Source organism: Sprattus sprattus (genome assembly GCF_963457725.1).
Source record: "Sprattus sprattus genome assembly, chromosome: 11".
In the NCBI taxonomy this organism is placed as follows: Eukaryota; Metazoa; Chordata; class Actinopteri; order Clupeiformes; family Clupeidae; genus Sprattus; species Sprattus sprattus.
In genome coordinates, this window is record NC_137909.1 from 27,920,141 (window position 1) to 27,941,256 (window position 21,116).

Sequence of the window (21,116 nt, forward strand, 5' to 3'; positions counted from 1 at the left end):
TATACTACAAACTTTGTTGACACTCTTGTTAAAGATCATACTCATTCTCGTGGTTGAAAGTCGGTAACAAAACAGAGACAAAAACACATGTTTTACCGTCTTACACCGGTACTTTTACCAAAATAACCATATTAAAACAAAGCTTATTGTCTGCTTTTCTATTGTTTGGTTTATGTTGGAAACTTAAACTCAGTTCTCTGTTCCTGCGATATGAAATATTTGCAGTGTTTTGAAACGTCCGGAAGCAATCTGCAGCCCAATTGGACAGATTTTTACAAACGGGTTCCTGATTGGTTAATCACCTTACCCAATCAGTGGACCAGTGGCGCAATGGATAACGCGTCTGCCTACGGAGCAGAAGATTCCAGGTTCGAGTCCTGGCTGGTTCGGCTGTTTAATTAAACAAAGAGGCTCTGGATGAGTCGCCTCTCCTGATGAATGAGGCGCATTGCATCACTAGAGGTAGGGGTGCACAAAGTATACTACAAACTTTGTTGACACTCTTGTTAAAGATCATACTCATTCTCGTGGTTGAAAGTCGGTAACAAAACAGAGACAAAAACACATGTTTTACCGTCTTACACCGGTACGTTTACCAAGATAACCATATTAAAACAAAGCTTATTGTCTGCTTTTCTATTGTTTGGTTTATGTTGGAAACTTAAACTCAGTTCTCTGTTCCTGCGATATGAAATATTTGCAGTGTTTTGAAACGTCCGGAAGCAATCTGCAGCCCAATTGGACAGATTTTTACAAACGGGTTCCTGATTGGTTAATCACCTTACCCAATCAGTGGACCAGTGGCGCAATGGATAACGCGTCTGCCTACGGAGCAGAAGATTCCAGGTTCGAGTCCTGGATGGTACGGGTGTTTAAAAGAGTCCTAGATGAGTCGCCTCTCCTGATGAATGAGATGCTCTCAAGTCGCATTGCATCACTAGAGGTAGTGGCGCACATAGTATACTACTAACATTGTTGAGACTCTTATTAAAGATCTTACTCATTTTCACACACAAAGTCAGAACCTTTTCAAACCTTTCTCTTTGATCGACTTGCAGTTCCAAGAAAAATCTTTCAACTTGTGTTCCCATTACCCATGTTGACCACTAGAGAGCACTGTTTTTCACAGTTCTCGCTGTGTGACCAAGGTACTCCTGCTCACTAGTGTATGTGGATACGACAGATTTATGGTTTAAATGTATAAAACAGAAGTAAAGGTCTTGCCTTTGCTTCTCTTGGTGACTAAGACCTATGATGGCAATACAACAAGAAGGCAATAAATGGGAGGAGTGAGAGAGGAGATAATTACTCATCCTGAGAAATAGGATTAATGAACACTTGAGCATCAATTTCGGGACCGTCATGATGCCAGGAACACTCATATATAGCAACCAGAGCTCCAGTCCAGCTCCTGTTCAACATGGGTAACTGTGGTCAGGTGCTCCCTGAAGGACACGAAGGGATGGTAAACTCATGTTCAAAAGACCCCCAGAAGTATTTGTTGCAGTAGTGTAAATATTGATAATTTTGAAAGTTAGACAAATGAAACAGTTACTGACTTTGGAAAGTGGAATCCTGAGTAAGCCTGTCTATCACAGTTTCCACCTTAATTATTAGATCAGAAGTATAGCATAGATCACACATCAAAGGAAACTACCTCAACAACACAACCAATATGAACAGGAAAAGGAATTATGACTTACCACATCATTCTTGGTAAGTGAAAAAATCACAGGAATCACACTGTTTACAGAGTTTAGTGAGTTTGAGTTAAAGTTAAATAGTTAAAACTGAAACACTTTCTGTGTCCCTTCAAACACACACACACACACACACACAGAGAGACTCTCATCTTTTCTCTCTCTATCTCTCACACACACAGATCAAACAAAGATACTCATATTTGTGGACAGAGACAAGAGACATGCTGTGCTGTTACCCTAAAGTAACCTACCCTGACCGACTGAGCAGGCTAAAAATGATGGCCCAATGGGTCAATATTTATTGATGTCTGTGTATTCAGACCATCTTACGTATGTGTGTGTGTGTGTGTGTGTGTGTGTGTGTGTGTGTGTGTGTGTGTGTGTGTGTGTGTGTGTGTGTGTGTGTGTGTGTGTGTGTGTGTGTGTGTGTGTGTGTGTGTGTGTGTGTGTGTGTGTGTGTGTGTTTGTTTGTCTGTGTAAAACACAACAAAATTGTAATTTCAATATCACCTGAGGTGCAGGTGTGTGTGTGTGTGTTTGTGTGTAATATCGTCTGCTACAATGTAGATAACCTAAGGGGAGGTATTTTTGGGCCATTCTAGTTTGTTATAGCTTCAAAGTCATTATTTGAAAATAGTATAAAGGCATAGAGCTACATTTATGAATATATGTCATCATTTAATATGTCTATTTGAAACAAACTTGCTGAACCTAATAAACAAGTCCGAGCGGACAACAAGATGCGTCAACTCAACTCTGCCACCTTGTGGACACAGGAGGGAATTACAATTGAAAGAATGCGTTTCAGACAGGCGTTTCAGACCGACCGACCGACCGACAGACCGACAGACCGACCAACGGACGGACATACCCTCTTATAGAGATGCCGGACGCATCTAAAAAGATGCAGATGCTATCATGCTACCATTTAAGCTTTGTGATTTCATCGAATAGAGCTGCAAACAACCGATTTCGATTATCGTCATTCGACTATAAATTCTAGGAATTCTGGGCACTCTGATCGTTCCGTCTATGTGGGTTTGTGTCCTGCTGAGGAACTCTTAAATTTCAATAAATCCACTGAATAAACGTATTGCTTTAATATGTAATCTTCATAGATAATATAACAACAATAGTAGATTTGGGGTATGTGTGTGTATGTGTGTGTGTGTGTGTGTGTGTGTGTGTGTGTGCCTGTGTGTGTGTGTGTGCCTGTGTGTGTGTGCCTGTGTGTGTGTGCCTGTGTGTGTGCGTGTGCATGGCCTTTTTCATTGTGTGCGTTTGTGTCAAACTCGAAAAGGGTGAATATGCGACAGGGCTGGAACAGTGGGTGAGCCATAATCCTCTTGCATGGCCAGATGGAAGACGAGATGAAAGCACACATAAGTGCAGTTACTGGGGACGCATCGTCCCACACACACACACACATACACACACACATACACACACACACACACACATAGTGTATATGACCACGCTTCCCCATTCACATAATTCTTCCTACCTCCCTCAAGGATCATCTCCTTCTCCTCTCCAATGGTTCGTTACACACGTAGTCAGACCAATATCCAGGCAAACAACCCGATAGGGGCAGAGGCAGAGGGTAAACGTTGTACTGGCAGAGGTCGGAAAGACGAGTAAATCAATTAACTAAGAGCTATCACTGGAAACGTGAGAAATACGGAGAATTAACAAGGAAAATAACAAAGATTGCTAGAAACGGGAAAACACAGTGAAAAAAACTATGACGTGACCGCAACGAGAAAACAAAGCACAATAGGACAGATAATGAGGGACAGGTGGAAACAATCAAGGCATGGCGCACACAAGGGTACACACAAGGGCACACACACGGGAGGAGTCTGTCACAAGGAGACAAAGTTAAACAAACACCGAACCCAAGGCCAGACCTGGCACATTTGGTGCCCTCGGCAAGCTTCACCCCTGGCGCCAATAAGCCAATCAGTTCCCCAACCGCAGCCATGTTTGTTGAAAACAAATCCAACCCAACGGCTCTTTGGTGACGTGATTGCTTAGGTTACTGTTGATCATCTGTCCATCATCGTATAAATTCCGCCCTGACAATTTGATTGGTCTGTGCAGTTTTTTGACCGAACCTCAAATGTTGTGGGCGGGGCTAAATTCGGTCTGGTTACCCAGGCTACCTCACCAATGCACGGCACCTCATTCCCATTAGTTGTTTTTGAAAGCTGCAGTAGTGTTTAACTATCGAGAATAGAGTACTGGATACCTTATTTTAAAAAGCTGGGCATTTGGTTAAAAGTTATGTGCCTAAAGTGCTCAAAACTGGTGAGAAGAATCAGGGGACTGTCCTCAATCAGTGTGCCAAATAAAAAAAAAAAATGTATTACACAGTACTCTCATAGACACCCTAGCCAGTAGAAGATTCTCCCCCTGAACTTGTTGCACTCATTCAGTGGTCATGGCAACAACAAAAAAGGAGGATGAGGGATTAGTGATTAATGGTGGATTGGCTGACTGTGCTGACTGAGAGTGTCTGATTGGCTAACTGTGCTAACCAAGTGTGTGCTGAGAAAGTGGTAATAGATCTGGTTTGGGGCAGTTAGGATGTGCTAAGACTGAGCAATACTAATGAGCACAGCAAACTCTGACCCCGGAGTACAGCCATGTGGACCCCAATGTACACACACACACACACATAAACACACACACAAACGTAGTTCTGGGGGAGTGAAGATGTCTGGCCACTCAGTGACGTAAATAGTTACGATTTAAAAGAGAAACAGCAAGAGTAACCAAAAGAGTGAACGAGAGAGAGACAGAGACAGAGAAGATTCATCCTTCAAGTTTTCAACATGCGTCTCATCAACCTGGTATAGTACCTGAGTGTATGTGTGTGAGTGTGTGAGTGAACGAGAGAGAGACAGAGTCAGAGAAGATTCATCCTTCCAGTTTACAACTTGCGTGTCATCAACCTGGTATAGTACATGTGTGTATGTGAGTGTGTGAGTGTGTGAGTCTGTGATTCGTTCTTCAAATTATAGCAAAAATGTGCACACAAGTGAATGGTCTGAGCATGTCATATGTCAATATGTGTGTCTACATATTTGGCTGTTACAGACATTCATGACACCTTGAAAGTAAGGAGTCATGCACACTGATGCATCAATACAAACCAAATACTGAGATATTTACCTGATGCAGAAAAAAAAGGCCATGGAGTCAACCTATGGATTTTCTGTTTGGACTTCGGACACTCTAAAATGTAAAAAAATCTTATGCTTTGTTTGGGCTGTTAATTAGCTCAAATGGCCGTATAGTTTAAAAAAAGCATAGGCTTCCTTGTTCTTTATAAGACCCGGAAGATGACTTAGTGCTGAAACACAATCGTCATTTTTTACGCTTACAATAAATCAATCAAACAGAGTCAAGTGCATTTTGTTTTCTTTATTGATGTTTTTGATTGAGGAAAAAAAGCATTATTTCTTAGTGGATTCTCTTCAATTAGTGTGACCTTGCTTGTGTTATCTTTATGTGCATGTGTATGTGTGTGTGTGTGTGTGTGTTGTGCAAGTTCACACTTCTCATGAACCGTTTCAAAGTTCAGTTCATACAAGTAATCATGAAAAGTTTACGTTCGTAGTTCACCATTTCAATTCTGAACCTGAATCTAGTTCATAGTTTATTTCATAGTTTTAAGATGTAAAGTGAGAATGAAAGACTTTAAAGAAAACGTTATATATCACTACCCCTTGCCTTAAACTGTACTTCATATGTATCAATTCAGTTTGTAAAAATCCTGCTAATAATAATAAGGTGCATCGGATAGTTATCGGACGACATGGTGCAAGCATTCGATTTAGACAGCGTCTCTCCTGAAGAGAAGGAAAACATTTCGTAACGTTTTAGCTAGACCTCAGATAATATGAACGTGTTCACCGTTCAAATTCATCATTTGTCATTAAGTTGCGTTCAGTTCATTGTTCTCATAAAAATGAGTGTGTTCAATGAACGCGTTCTTTGGAACTCTTTCATGCACAACAATGGTGTGTGCTGAAGAAGTGATCTGTAACTCGTTTCTCTTCAAGGGTCCAGATCCCTCCCTGGTCTATCGGCCAGACCAGCAGCCAGACACTGGCAAGGCCCAGGCAGAGTTCCGGAACTTTGAGGTACAAGAACCTCACCCAAATATTTATTACATCATCAACAAGAGACCTTTTTTTCCCCTGTTGAAAAATACTCAATGATCTCAAAAAGAAAAATACTACATTCTCACCTTTGGTACTGATGAACCAGATAATGTTGTTTTCTAAAGTGAATTGTTGAATAAAAGCAGTAGCAGTAGCAGTACACTGTAACTAACTCTGTGTCAATAAAGTGTCACGTCACAATTCGTTTCAATGTTGAGAAGGTCTCATGTTCACCTTGACAACTCCTGAGGTAAATCTTTCATGCCTATGTGTGTGTGTGTGTGTGTGTGTGTGTGTGTTTGTCTTTCATGTCTGTGTGTGTGTGATTCTCTTTCATGTCTCTGTGTGTGTGTTTGTCTTTCATGTCTGTGTGTGTGCGTTTCTCTTTCATGTCTGTGTGTTGCTCAGAGTGGCGAGCTGTTTGACCGTGTATACAACACATACAACCTGATGCACACACACCAGACCCTGGATTTTGTCAAACGGAAGGTCAGTAAACTTCTGCCCAAATATTTTGCCCTTACACACACATGCATGTATGCACACACAAATCCAAACACACACAGTTAATAGAACACTGGTTTAAGAGCAAAATAGTTATTGTTTGGCTGAACTTCCTAGACATGTTAAGATCTTTCTAAACAGGTCTTATTAAAGAGTAATAACATCCCAGAGAGCATCTGTTACTGTAAAACTGCTTGTTTATACTTTGACCCTTTTGTAACTGAGTTGACCTACACCTACACACGCTCACTTGGACACTTAAGGCTCCACACTCAGTCAGCAAAGTTCAATAAACACTAAACATTACCAGCATTGTAAAATTGGGTTTCCAATGTTGGGAGCAGAGCATTTAAAGGAGTGGCAGTAGTAGCAATATAATTGTACATCTGCTGCTATCTGAGAGGTGTGTCAACTTTGACCTTGTGTAGCTGAGTTGACCTACACTGATGAAGCTCATTCTGTTTTTCAGTCCTGCACCTCCCCCTGTACTTCTCCCCCTCCTCCCCTCCTCTCCTCCACCATAACCTCTCCCTCCTCCTCTCCTGCCACACAACTGCTCTTCCTCCTCTCTCTCTCTATCTCTCTCTCTCCCTCTCTCTCTCTCTCTCCCTCCTCCCCTCCTGCACCTCCCCCTGTACTTCTCTCCCTCCTCCCCTCCTCTCCTCCCTCATAACCTCTCTCTCCCTCCTCCTCTCCTGCCACTCAACTGCTCTTCCTCCTCTCTCTCTCTCTTTCTCTCTTCCCTCCTCCCCTCCTGCACCTCCACCATAACCTCTCCCCCTCCTCCTCTCCTGCCACACAACCGCTCTTCCTCCTCTCTCTCTCTCTCTATCTCTCTCTCTCCCTCTCTCTCTCTCTCTCCCTCCTCCCCTCCTGCACCTCCCCCTGTACTTCTCTCCCTCCTCCCCTCCTCTCCTCCCTCATAACCTCTCTCTCCCTCCTCCTCTCCTGCCACTCAACTGCTCTTCCTCCTCTCTCTCTCTCTTTCTCTCTTCCCTCCTCCCCTCCTGCACCTCCACCATAACCTCTCTCTCCCTCCTCCTCTCCTGCCACTCAACTGCTCTTCCTCCTCTCTCTCTCTTTCTCTCTCTACCTCCTTTCACACTCACTACTCCTTTCTTTCCCTCCTTCCTTCACTCTCTCTCCGAATCCTCCTCTCCTTCCCTCCCTTCTCCCCTCCGTCCCCTCCTCTCCTCTACCCTCCTATTATTTTATTAAAGTTAGTTTTGATCTGTGTTCTTCTCACTATGTACTGTGGCACTCTGAGATTCAGGTGAATGTAGAATTAAATTCATTATTATGGAGGGCACTGTGGCTCAAACAGTAGACCCGACCACATTCAGGCTTGACGTTCACGGGTTCGAGTCCGGCCCGATGCCATTTCTCCTGTCCACTCCCCACCTCTTCTCCCTCTCATTTACTGTCACAATCTTCACTTCTCTGTCAATTAAAGGCATAAAAAGCCCAAAAAACAAATCTTATAAATAAAAATATATAATTATTATTATCTCTCTCCCCGCAGCATGTGGAGTGGAGTGGCTGCACCCACGCTAAGATGACCATGATGCAGGCCATCGACTCCCTGGACCAGCTGGTAGACGAGTCCGACCCCGACGTGGACTTCCCCAACTCTTACCACGCCTTCCAGACGGCCGAAGGCATCCGCGCCCAGCACCCCGACGAAGGTCAGCCAGGGGTCAGCTGGGGGTCAGCCGGGGGTCAGCCGGGGGTCAGCCTTCAGGGTCAGAGACGAGTGGCTATGTGATTGTGACGTGATTCCATTTCCCCTTATAATTTTTCAGACTGGTTCCAGCTGGTCGGGCTCATCCATGATGTTGGCAAAATGATGGCTCTGTGGGGGGAGCCTCAGGTGAGTGACAGGAATGTGGACCAATGAAATGCATGCATCTCCCCATAGGCAATACATGACGTTACGGACTGGAGGGCGATATTTACCTCTTCATAGGCAATATAGAATCTTATGGACGTGGAGGGCGATAAGTATCTTTTCAGGTACTTACTACCTTCTCAACTCAGTCAGTTCATGCGAAAGAATACTGCCCATCTACCACAGTTTTGTGTTGACTACATGTGTGTGTTTGTGTGTGTGTGTGTGTGTGTGTGTGTGTGTGTGTGTGTGTTTGTAGTGGGCTGTAGTTGGGGACACTTTCCCAGTTGGCTGTAAATATCAGGACTCCATCGTCTTCAGAGACACAACCTTTAAACAGAACCCAGACAACACTGACCCTGTACTCAGGTATACACATGCGCGCACACACACACACACACACACACACACACACACACACACTTATTCAGAGTAAGACATCAAATAAACTGTGATGACATACATAAAACCAATTAGACCTATGTACATTTTACTTTATAACTTGATATACCGTCACCCCATTTGCTTCCCTATGTGTGTGTATGTGTGTTCGTATGTGTGTGTGTGTGTGTGTGTGTGTGTGTGTGTGTGTGTGTGTGTGTGTGTGTGTGTGTGTGTGTGTGTGTATGTGTGTGTGTGTATTTGTGTGTAGGACGGAGTGTGGCATCTACAAGCCCAAATGTGGCCTGGAGAACGTGCTGATGTCCTGGGGACATGATGGTGAGACGACATTTTCATGAGCTGTTTGAGTGAGTGTGTGTGTGTGTGTGTGTCTGTGTGTGCTGTGTGTCTGTCTGTCTGTGTGTATTTCTGTGTGTGTGAGAAAGAGAGAGTGTGTGAGTGTGAATGAGTAAGTGAATGACTGTGCGTGTGCGTATGTGTATGTGTGTATGTGTGTGTGTGTCTGTGTGTCTGTGTGTCTGTGTGCACATACTGACTGTTTTTATCTATTGCAGAGTACCTGTACCAGGTGATGAAGTTCAACAAGTGCACCATTCCTGAGGAGGTGAAAAAAAAACCTGCACATTTTTCTTAGTTATACACAGGAAAAGATGTTACATTTCTTGTGCTATTGGTTGGGGACTTTCCCACAGCGGCCAATCCTCTCACTGTCACACTGAAGTAGTCCATACAACAATACCCATCAACCTAGCCTAACCAATAGAACAACTGCCTAATCTGACTATGTACATTGACTAGTAGGAAAAAGAACAACAAAAAGAAAAAAACTCCCATTCAGTTTGTAAAGTATAATTTTATGTTTCTTTTTATTTTATTTGTATTATCTGTCTTTATTTATTTCTTTTTATTTAACTATAATTTGGTTACTTTATCATTTTTATGGGGGGGGGGTGAAAATGTTTCTGAAAATCAATAAATACATTGTTAAAAGAACAACTTAGCCTAACCAATAGAACAACTGCCCAACAACCTAGCCTAACCAATAGAACAACTGCCCAACAACCTAGCCTAACCAATAGAACAACTGCCCAACAACCTAGCCTAACCAATAGAACAACTGCCCAACAACCTAGCCTAACCAATAGAACAACTGCCCAACAACCTAGCCTAACCAATAGAACAACTGCCTAACTATAGATCCTGAGCAGCAGGACACAACACACAACTGGCTGGAACACGCGCCACATGTTTTACCTGGGATCCGTTAAGGCACTCCCACACAGTACGACATGTGCTGTCTTTAGCCCACAACTGCTAAACACTACAACATGACTGCCAAACCATAGATCCTGAGCAGCTGACTGGTGCCTAAATAATTAATCAGTTACACCACTGTGTGCTGTGAGATACATGCTGACCTTGGGGTAGAGCTTATGGGCCTCACTCGAACCTGTTCAGGACGCTCTGTGTGCTCTGGGTGCTGTGACGGACACGCTGACCCAAGGTAGTGCTTATGTGCTTCACTGAGCTGTTCAGGACGGTCTGTGTGCTCTGTGTGCTGGTTAGAGACACTTTGACCGGAGGTAGCACTTGACGGCTTCACTCAGCTGTTCAGGATGAACTGGTCTGACACAACGGGCATTGACCTTTAGCGCACAGCTCCCCAATCACGTCTCATGGCATGTGGTTTCGTTGTTGTTGTTTGTTTTTGTGCGTTAAAGGGAAACCTAGGGCTTTTGCCCAAATAGGGCCCAGTTGAAAAATCCTTGAAAGTGATCCAGTTGAAAAATCCTTAAATTTCACGTTAACTTGCAACACTTTGTCTGATTTGCTCATGCGTGTTCTAGGGTCTGTACATGAGACTCTTTGTCTGATCTGCTCATGTGGGTTCTAGGGTCTGTATATGATTCGGTTCCACTCGTTCTACCCCTGGCACAGCGGGAACAGCTACACGCACCTGTGTGTTGACAAAGACATGAGCATGCTGTCCTGGGTCAAGGAGTTCAAGTACGGAGCGCACAAACACACACAAAGTACAGACACACAAAGTACACATTCAGAAACAGAAAGGAACACATAGAAAACCTCACAAAATAGTCTAACCCCTGTATTTAAGTTTGCACTTAAGTAAATAGTCAAGACGTGTGTTTGTGTGTGTGTAAATTAATTTTGCCCACCTGCAGTCTTGTACTGACGGTGTTTGTATTTGTGTATGTGTCTTGATCCCACAGTAAGTTTGATCTGTACACTAAGAGTGTGTGTGTGTGTGTGTTTGTATTTGTGTATGTGTCTTGATCCCACAGTAAGTTTGATCTGTACACTAAGAGTGTGTGTGTGTGTGTGTTTGTATTTGTGTATGTGTCTTGATCCCACAGTAAGTTTGATCTGTACACTAAGAGTGTGTGTGTGTGTGTGTTTGTATTTGTGTATGTGTCTTGATCCCACAGTAAGTTTGATCTGTACACTAAGTGTGTGTGTGTGTGTGTGTGTATGCGTCTTGATCCCACAGTAAGTTTGATCTGTACACTAAGTGTGTGTGTGTGTGTGTATGCGTCTTGATCCCACAGTAAGTTTGATCTGTACACTAAGTGTGTGTGTGTGTGTGTGTATGCGTATTGATCCCACAGTAAGTTTGATCTGTACACTAAGTGTGTGTGTGTGTGTGTGTGTGTATGCGTCTTGATCCCACAGTAAGTTCGACCTGTACACCAAGAGTGAGGAGCTGCCTGACGTTGAATCCCTGAGGCCCTACTACCAGTCTCTCATTGACAAATACTGTCCAGGGGTCTTAGAGTGGTGAAACACACACACCTCCGCACACAGGCTGGCACTGGTGCTACACACACACACACACACACACACACACACACACACACACACAAGATCTGATCAATCACACTATGCTCATCACAGAGAGAAATGAAAATAACTGACCTGCCCATCTATTACATGTATCACAATGATATTGATTTCGCATCACTATTTCATCACTCATCCTGATTCTAGGACTGTATATATTTGTTTTGATTTGATGGCATCATATCTGTATTGATTTGATGGGGGTCATATCTGTATTGATTTGATGGGTGTCATAGCTGTATTGATTTGATGGGTGTCATAGCTGTATTGTGATCAATGCTGTGAAGGGATGAAGGAAGCATTTGTCCAATCACATGATTACATTTTATTATAAACTTTGAAAAAGTCACAAAAGTTTCTCTGTTTTTTTTTGCTAGCTCAGCAAACGCATACGCAGACACACACACAAAAATGCAAACACACACACACACACACACACACACACAGTCAAAAGAGCAAGAACATAAGAGAACAAACAAGTTTAAAGGTCAAAACTCAAGGCTGTATGAAAGCATAACATTAAAGACCAAGACAAACCACCACACACACACACCACCACACACACACACACACACACACACACACACACACACACACACACACACACACACATATACATACATAACAGTAAATCCATAAATAAAACAGTGAATGGTCAAACATGAAAGGAAGGTAAGATAAGAGTATGCGCGTGTGTGAGTACATCTTTACGGATACATTGTACAGCTTCAGTGCAAAGCTAAACCAATAGATACGAATCATAGAATCGTAAACCATTCTGCCATGGTGTGTGGTGTGGAATGGTGTGTGTGTGTGTGTGTGTGTGTGTGTAAGACACAAAAAAGGGTGAAAGTGTCATCAGAGGTGAGAATCCTATGACATCAGAGGTGAGAATCCTATGACTGAATTACTTCCTCTTCCTCAGTCAGCGCTGCCGTCTTTCTCCTCTTCCTCCTCCTCCTCTTCCTCCTCCTCCTCTTCCTCTGCTCTTTTCTCACCTCCTCCGTTCCCCTTCTTTTCCTCCACCTCACTTGTCTCCTCTATGTCCTCTTCTCCCTCTTCTGCTCTGCTCTCTTCTTCCTCCGCCTCCTCCCTCCTCTCCTCTTCTGTCTCTTCTGCTCTCTTCTCTCCAGTCGCACTCTCTTCCCCTTCCTCCTCCTCCTCCTCCTCATCACTCCTCTCCTCCATGCCCTCTTCTCTTTCGTCCTTCTCCTCCTCTTCATCCTTCATCGTGTCCCCTTTAACGTCCCCACCTCCTCTCCTGTCCTCCTCCTCCTCCTCCTCCTCCTCCTCTGTCTGTTTATCTTGTGTGTGTCCAGGAGGTGTCTGGCTGTTCTGCTGTCTAGTGTTGTGTCTCTCCCTCTCGCTGGCCTCGTCATGCCTGTGAGTGTGTGTGTGAGTGTGTGTGTGTGACAGAAGCTGTTTCAGCACACACGCTCCGGCCACAGCGATGAGGAGGGACCAAAGGACCACAGGAGCAGGCAGCACACACACACTCTCCCGCACACTTGCAAGGACCGCGGACAATGCAGCCTTAGAGGTGCGCTTTGCTGGAGCCTTTTCCTATGGGTGGGTACACACACACACGCACACGCACACGCACACGCACACACACGCACACATCATAAGTGCTTTGGGTACTTATAAAAACGCTATAGTATAAGTCAAAGGTATTATTATTAGTATTGTAATATCATCACTGAGCGTGCAGACACACACACACACACACACACACACACACACACACACACACACACACACACACACACACACACACACACACACACACACACACACACGCTGTTACCTTTAGTCCACCCTGACTCAGCATGTTCTCTAGGAAAGAGTCACCCAAGTGCACTATGGGATAGAACTCCTCCACATACACCCTCCGCCACCACCGAGTGGGGTACGTCCTGCAAAGAGACACACACACACACACACACACACACACACACACACACACACACACACACACACACGATTCATTTCAGTGTCTTTTGAACACAGTGGGGCCCTAATAGAGGGTCCTTACGTGCAACAAAGGACAATGCGCAATCGCAGGGCTGCAGACATTTTGCAAAATCAACATATAAATTGCAGTTAATAGTCTGTAAATTACAGTATTGAGTCAGCGATGAATGCGGTTAAAGGCAGCAATGAGTGCGGTGAAAGTCAGCGGTGATCTCACCCGTCCTCCTTGGGTTCGGTAAACCAGTACTTGTAGCGATGAGCTCTGAGGAAGGTAGGGGGCTGATCCTTGAACGGGTAGTTTGAGTCGTCAGCCTGAATCAGCCGGATCACTGGAACAAAGACACACACACACACACACACACATAGACATGCACAAACATTATATTAACACACATCAGTCTGTAGTCAGCTGGTCTCTATTAAACACACATTTCACACATACCTCATCACTGAAGTAGGTCCACACCAACACACACTTGGTGTCAGTAGCATAAGAAGTTTATGTTCATCACCCCCCTACACACAGACCTACACACACACCATCTTACTTTCCCTGCAGTAGTCTGTATAGCAGGCTGGTGAACCCGGGGTTCTGGTGGTAGGGCCCCATATCTACACACGCACACACACACACACACACACACACACACACACTCACACACACTCACACTCACCATCCTTTTTCCCCTGCAGGAGTCGGTAGAGCAGGCTGCTGAACCAGGGGCTCTGGTGGTTGGGCCCTAGGGCAGCGAACCACATCTGCCAGTCCAGCCTGGGTTGGTGGGGAGTCAGAAAGGCTGGAGGTGCACTCATGTTCCCCGGCTTATACATGAACTCTATCTCCTACAGAGGGGAAGAGAGGGAGAGGGAGGGGGAGAGAGAGAGAGAGAGAGATGGAGTGAGAGAGAAGAGGAGAGAGAGAAGGAACGAGAGAGAGATATAAAGAGGGAAAGAGATGGAGGGGGAGGGGGAGAGATGGAGTGAGAGAAGGAAAGGGAGAGAGAAGAGAGAGAGAAGGAGCGAGAGAGAGAGATAAAGAGGGAAAGCGAGGGAGTGAGAGAAGGAAAAAAAGTGAGAGAGAGAGTTAATGTGAAAGAGGGAGAGAAAAGGGAGAGAGAAAATTAGTGAACTTGAGAGAATGAGGGAAAGAAATGGAGTGATGGAAGGATAAAGAGAGTGAGAGAGAAAGAGGGAGAGAAATTGAGTGAGACAAAGGAGAACAAGAGAAAGGAGTGTGTATGTTTCTACAAGTGTATTTGTGTGTGTGTGTGTGTGTGTGTGTGGGCCTCTGACCGTCCAGGTGTTCCGGTCCCAGCTGCCCTCGATTATGACCTCTGGACGACCTCCGACCCCGGTCATCCTGCGGAAGAGGCCGTATGAGTTGGTCAGCTGGTAGCGGTCCGTCACCTCAAATGCCCGCTTCACGCCCGGCCAGAGAGCATTGTTGGCATCGTAGTCTAGGAATGTGAAGGGCACCTGGGATCACACAGACACAGACACAGACACAGACACACACACACACACACAGTAATAAAAGTAAACAGTTATGTTAATCTGCAGCACCAGTTATGTGGCACATCTTTCACCATTATTAAAGGGTTCCTTCACACACACACACACACACACACACACACACACACACTCCCACAGGTTTAATTACAGACTCGTTGGAGAATAGTTACTGACCAAGCTGATGGCGAACATGCTTGCAGCTGCGGCAGCCATCACACCCCACTGTAGAGTGCTCCAGAAACGCAACAACACACCCTTCATACACACACACCTGCACGAGAGAGAGAGAGAGTTACACACACACACACACACCTGCCAGGAGAGAGACAGAGAGTTACACACAAAGGCCTCTTACACACTCAGAAGAAAGAGTAAGTAGACACACTCACACACGCGCACACACAGACACACACACACACACACACACACACACACACACACACACACACACACACACACACACTTTCTCTCTCTCTCACTTGATCATTGCCCTGATAATCTCCCATGTTAGGGATAGAACTCCAATCCAGATGCTGGGAGTTAACACATCCTTCAGAAGTGCCATGAACTGGTGATATGTGAAGGCTGGAAAACACACACACACACACATACACACAAGTACATATGTTTGTAGGCACAGTCGCACACACGTGCGCACACACACAATGAACTACGATCTGATTGAAGAGCAAGTAAAGACAAAACACTGAATGTAAAGTACACTTAAACAAATACGATTTAAACTGTACAGTGCTGGAAGTTTTCCCATCACATTTTACAGAAGCACACTGGATGTTTTACATAGGAATGGGAACCAACCAGTCTTTGCCAAGAGCTCCTTCTTCTCCCAGTCCATCCGCAGGTTGAAGTGAAGGGTGGCCCAGTAGGCCAGCAGGATATACACCGACAGCTCCACACACACACATCCCCATGACCACGCTTTCTCCAGAGTGCCTGTTGGTGCCACACACACACACACAAACAAACACACACACACACACACACACACACACACACACACACACACACACACACACACACACACACACAACCAAATTATTGAGACAAATTATGCCTCTCGGACAGCTTGTATGAACTTTTGTGAAACTTCTCTCCTCTCCTATTATCACTTTTTGCAATAACCACACCCTAGTGTGTGTGTATTCTTAGTTGTGTGTGTACGTGCGTGCGTGCGTGTTGAATTGAAAGCTTTAATCATCATTGCATTTGCATACAACTAAATGTGTGCCTGTGCAGGTGTTTATTTTGTACACCTAGATCTGTTATTATTGCCACTTATAATGCACAGGTGTGTGACCATGTGTTTGTGTGAGCTTGTGAGCTTGTGAGTGTGTGTATGTGTTTGAGTGTGAGTGTGTGTGTATGTGTGTGTGTGTGTGTGTGTGTATGTATGTGTGTGTGTGTGTGTGTGTGTTTGAGTATGTCTGTGTGTGGGGGTATGTGTGTGTGTGTGTGTGTGAGAGACAGTATGTGTGTGTGTGTGTGTGTCTGCACGCTTCATACTCTGTGGTTTGTGTGTGTCTGCAGAGGTCCTGCGCAGCAGGAAGTTGATGTGTTCATCATCCAGCAGGGAGAAGCAGAGTGCGAGCGTCAGCAGGTTAAAGAAGTTATAATTCCCTGAGAGGATAATCAGCACCTGCAACAACACCTAGACACACACACACACACACACACACACACACACACACACACACACACATACGTTATGGCTTTGTTCTCCAACAGAATAAAGTACAATGACACAATTGACCCTTCCGCGACCACTTCCCCAAAACGGTAACTGATCAATCATAGCATAGCAACGGTAACTAAGCTCGGGACCTCAGTCAAGCGAGCCATTTTGATGAATGGATGTCAATGAGAGAGACGTCTGCTCGAGAAGAGAAAATTAAACGTTGCGCTTATTGAGTGTGTAATTCTGACATCCGATATCCAAAAAGGCTGGAGGGAGGGGTAAAATTTTATCCCTTCCCAAAACCCAAGACCCAGAGAGAGAAATGCCTGCTGTGGATCAAACAATGTGGACGACCCCCCCATCAGCTGAATGTCAGCAACATAAACAGAAGCACCTACGTTTGTTCCAAGAAGCTATGTCGCTAAAATCTGCCCACTGCATCGAAAACGTGAGAAAACCCTTGCTTAAAATACGATTCAGTTTTACCACCTTACATGTTTGCGTAGCGGCGACTGTGTAGATAATAGAACACATAAATATAGCTGGAATGAACCTGTTAGCCTTAGAATTTGACTGTCTACATAAGCATAAGCCTTCATAAGCATATTGCAGACCCTTTTGCCTGCTTCGATCTGAGATCTTGCCGTTTTTCAAAAAATTGCTTGTGATTTCTTTGGGTAGAGCTGAAATTGACACGGTTGAAAACATGTTGCCACGCCATTCATACCAATGCTGAGAACCTGGGAAACGTGAATGCTTGACTGATATAGCAACCGTTGCTAAGGGGGGCGGAGTTTGCGGAAGGGTCAATTGTATATTACCAAAACCGGATTATAAAAACTGAAGTTGAAGTTACAGGACTGTCCAGCAGAGGGCTGACTTCTACCTACCCATCGTATTGTACAGTCCTGGAGGGAGCAGGGAAGTATCACCCCTCTTAATTTCAATGGCCTATGCTATGCTATCTACTTCAGCCCAGAAAGTACCAAATTGACCAAACTGAAATGTTCCATATTTGGCGTACAAAACGTCTTTCAAGCCTACTTTAATTACTTTTGTCCTGTAAAATGTTACCAGATATAAACTTGCACTGCGACAAGCCAACCACATTCCAGATTGGGTTCTTGAGCATCATGGCCAGCTTTCAACATCCACCAATCAGCATAGACAACACACAACTTTCTTAACGCCTGATGTTGTATCTTATGTGCTGCCAAATTGGCTTTTCATTAAAATGTGGGTGAAAGCGAGTGCCTCTGTGTGTGTGTGTGTGTGTGTGTGAGAGCAAATGTTGGTGGAAGCGAGTGCCTGTGTGCCTGTGTGCCTGTGTGCCTGTGTGTGTGTGTGTGTGTGTGTGTGTGTGTGTGTGTGTGATCAAATGTGGGTGGAAGCGAGTGCCTGTGTGTGTGTGTGTGTGTGTGTGTGTGTGTGAGCGAATGAGTGTGCAAGCGAGTGCCCATGAGACGGCAATTTTAAAGATGTCTGCGGCCAATTTGGATGCTAACTGGCTGATGCTGACTGGCTGAAGCTAACTGGCTGAAGCTAACTGGCTGAAGCTAACTGGCTGAAGCTAACCCTCCAAATCCTGATAGTCTGCTACTTCACTATTTTTAAGACTGACATTCTTACAAATTACTTCACCAGTGATAACTACACTACCTGGTTGATTATCATACCAACTCTCCAGACACACTTACACTTGCACTAACACACACACACACACACACACACACACTCACACACCTGCATGTAGAAGGCGGTGAGGCGGTGGCGTCGTATGGGGCTGAAGAAGAGGAAGGGCACAGGGATCTCGATGAGGAAGGTGGCGACCACACTGAACTTCTGCCACCACACGGGGAGCTGGTGAGCAAACCAGGCCAGAGGGGTGGGGATGCACTGGGTCTCATAGTGGTAGGTCATAGCTGTGGGGAGACACACACACACACACACACACACACACACACACACACACAAGTGCGTAAATACACACTCACACACTCACTCTCAGAAACAGGTAGGCAGACAGACAGACAGACAGACAGACACACTCACACACACACAAAAGAAGGCAGGCGGAAAGACAGACTCACACAGATACACTTGAAAGAACAATGTACACATGCAAACACGCACGCACACGCACACACACACGCACACGCACACGCAAACACACACACACCTGTAAGACCCCACCAGGTGGGGCAGCGGCTGGTGAGCTTGACCACCCCAGAGGCAAACATGAGCCGGAAGAGCAACCAGCGCACCAGCCACAGCGTCATGTTGTCATGGAAACAACCCCGCGAGCGGCCCCAAGGCAAGTACAGAGGGGCCACCAACACACACAGGAACCCCGTCTCCAACAGCAGATTATCCCTGCGGAGGGAGAGAGGGATAGAGGGATAGAGAGGGCAAAAGAGAGGGATAGAGAGAACAAAAGAGAGGGAGAGAAAAAGAGTTAGAAATAAATGTGCATTTACCGGTCCCGTTTTATCCCCACTTTCCAGCTACTTCATTTACCAACGTTTGGGGATATGAGACTGAACTTCATACAAAACACACACACACACACACACACACACACACACACACACACACACACACACACACACACACACACACACACACACACACACACACAGAATACCACTCACCACTGGAAGTAGAGAAACACCTGGCCCACCTGTTTTGTGTAAAGGCAAAAAAATATCCAGATCAGAGACAGAAAAAGGTGGATATCCGTGCGTGTGTGTCTGTGTATATCCGTGCGTGTGCCGTGTGGGTCTGCGTATATCCATGCGTGTGTGCTTATGTCTGTGCGTGCATGTATGCGTATATCAGTGCGTGTGTGTCTGCCACTGTCAGCACCACAGCCTCAATTGAAACCCCACTTCCCCTCCTGATGGCACAAAGCTAGTCACACAACCAGGATATCATCTGTAACGGTGTTCAGGTTTGCATACATGTATGGGCGAGAGATGTTCAGGTGTGTGTATGTTTGCACTGAGGAGGGACCCCGTTACCTGATAAAGTGACAGGTACAGTATCCAGAGGCAAAGGTAGAGCCGACAGTCCCGTAGCCTGTGTGTCAGAGTTGACAGGAGGCTGAGTGCGACCCCCATCAGGGCTATAAGCTCCATGCCCTGTTGGGTATCCAGCCCAAGTTTGGGACCCAGCCACAAGAGGGTGGGAGAATCTCTCAATTGATCCCAGATTCCTTTGCCCGTGTAGCGCAGCATCCATCGCGCTGGCAACAACCCGTCGTTGCCATAGAGACCTATGGCGGAAAAGAGGGGCGTGTTCAAACTTGTCAGTTCACTCGGCTAGTACAGCGTTACTTGTCCAGCTGAAGACCATTACCAGTATTTCGTAAACACTTCATAGAGTCGAAGGCGATCTCAAAACACTAATGAAAACGAAGCGACAATCACTGCATGCCAAATCACGTTTGTTATCAAGTGGCCTGAAACTTGTAGCTAACATTAGCTACTTTTGATATCGTAGTGTTCCCTAGTTCGTATCTAAAGTTAGCTAACTTGCTAGGTCCACCAAAGTACCTGCCGTTGCATGCATTCTTTAGTAAGGCGTTTCTGAGAACTGATAGTTCTTCATCACTGAAAAGAAACATTGACATCATGTTAGCATCGGTCTAGAAAGAGTATTACGAACACAAGGTATACGTTGTTTTAACTTGCATTCTGCAGGCAAAATACCCGAAATCACGTTCCAGTTCCTCATTAAAGACTAACAGTCCAGAATGCTAGATTTGCTAGAAACAAGCATCAGTCAAATGTACATATATGTTAATGTTGATATCAACGTTCAGTTCAGTTATTCTATAGTAATCATGAAATGCACGTGATATTTAAGTTACCGTAAACTTCTAATTTATCTAAACCTTCACAGCATGAAAAGTACAATAATGCTGAACTGAAGCATGCTCTTAGCATAACATTAGTGCTAGCCCTTGTATGCTAACAGGAATTTGCAAACAGCCTGGGCTCAGAACAGTTAATCCAAGGAATCGTGTCAATCACCTGGAATCTGTATGTATATGGAAGCAAATGCAAACATATAAATGGTAGACATGCACCAAAGGAACGCTTGAATTGGCAGCCGTATTTCCCCCATCTTGCCACGCCAGATTCCCAAGCCTGTCCTGCAGGAGGAGTGGTGGAAACCGGGACAGGACAGATGCACACACGCACTAGAGGGCGGACACGTAGCACGAGCTAAGGAAAAATCATATCCTGCAGCAAAGGCGCAACTTATCACTTATGAGATCAGGCATAAGTTTCAGCTTGGCGCGAGTGAGTGATGTCATTTCTCCCCTCTCCTGGCAACTTCTTCCACTGCTTACAATCTTCTGGACTTCATGTATGAGTTAAGACTAGGCCATAGGCTTATAA

General features: G+C 45.1%; 2 protein-coding genes across 2 annotated transcripts; one reads left to right on the top strand and one right to left on the bottom strand.

The window, feature by feature from the left end:
- Window positions 1-808: 808 nt before the first annotated feature.
- miox (myo-inositol oxygenase) lies at window positions 809-11,469 on the top strand (the record flags this gene model as incomplete). The annotated part of the gene is given in 12 exon segments (XM_080847571.1): window positions 809-862; window positions 4,587-4,613; window positions 4,616-4,663; window positions 5,774-5,854; window positions 6,284-6,364; window positions 7,902-8,064; window positions 8,182-8,249; window positions 8,527-8,636; window positions 8,920-8,987; window positions 9,224-9,273; window positions 10,564-10,676; window positions 11,361-11,469. Coding segments are annotated over 12 exon segments (972 nt in total).
- Window positions 11,470-11,784: 315 nt separating this feature from the next.
- On the bottom strand, window positions 11,785-20,878 carry lmf2a (lipase maturation factor 2a; the record flags this gene model as incomplete). Its single annotated transcript, XM_080847572.1, has 15 exons — window positions 20,745-20,878; window positions 19,731-19,984; window positions 19,362-19,390; window positions 18,890-19,083; window positions 18,454-18,632; window positions 16,539-16,683; window positions 15,834-15,968; window positions 15,494-15,599; window positions 15,189-15,285; window positions 14,796-14,978; window positions 14,177-14,345; window positions 13,720-13,831; window positions 13,336-13,444; window positions 12,782-13,091; window positions 11,785-11,807 (listed from the first exon to the last, which is right to left on the bottom strand). The coding sequence occupies exons 1-15, from the start codon at window positions 20,836-20,838 to the stop codon at window positions 11,785-11,787; spliced, it is 2,139 nt and encodes a 712-aa protein (XP_080703698.1). The 5' UTR covers window positions 20,839-20,878.
- Window positions 20,879-21,116: the final 238 nt, after the last annotated feature.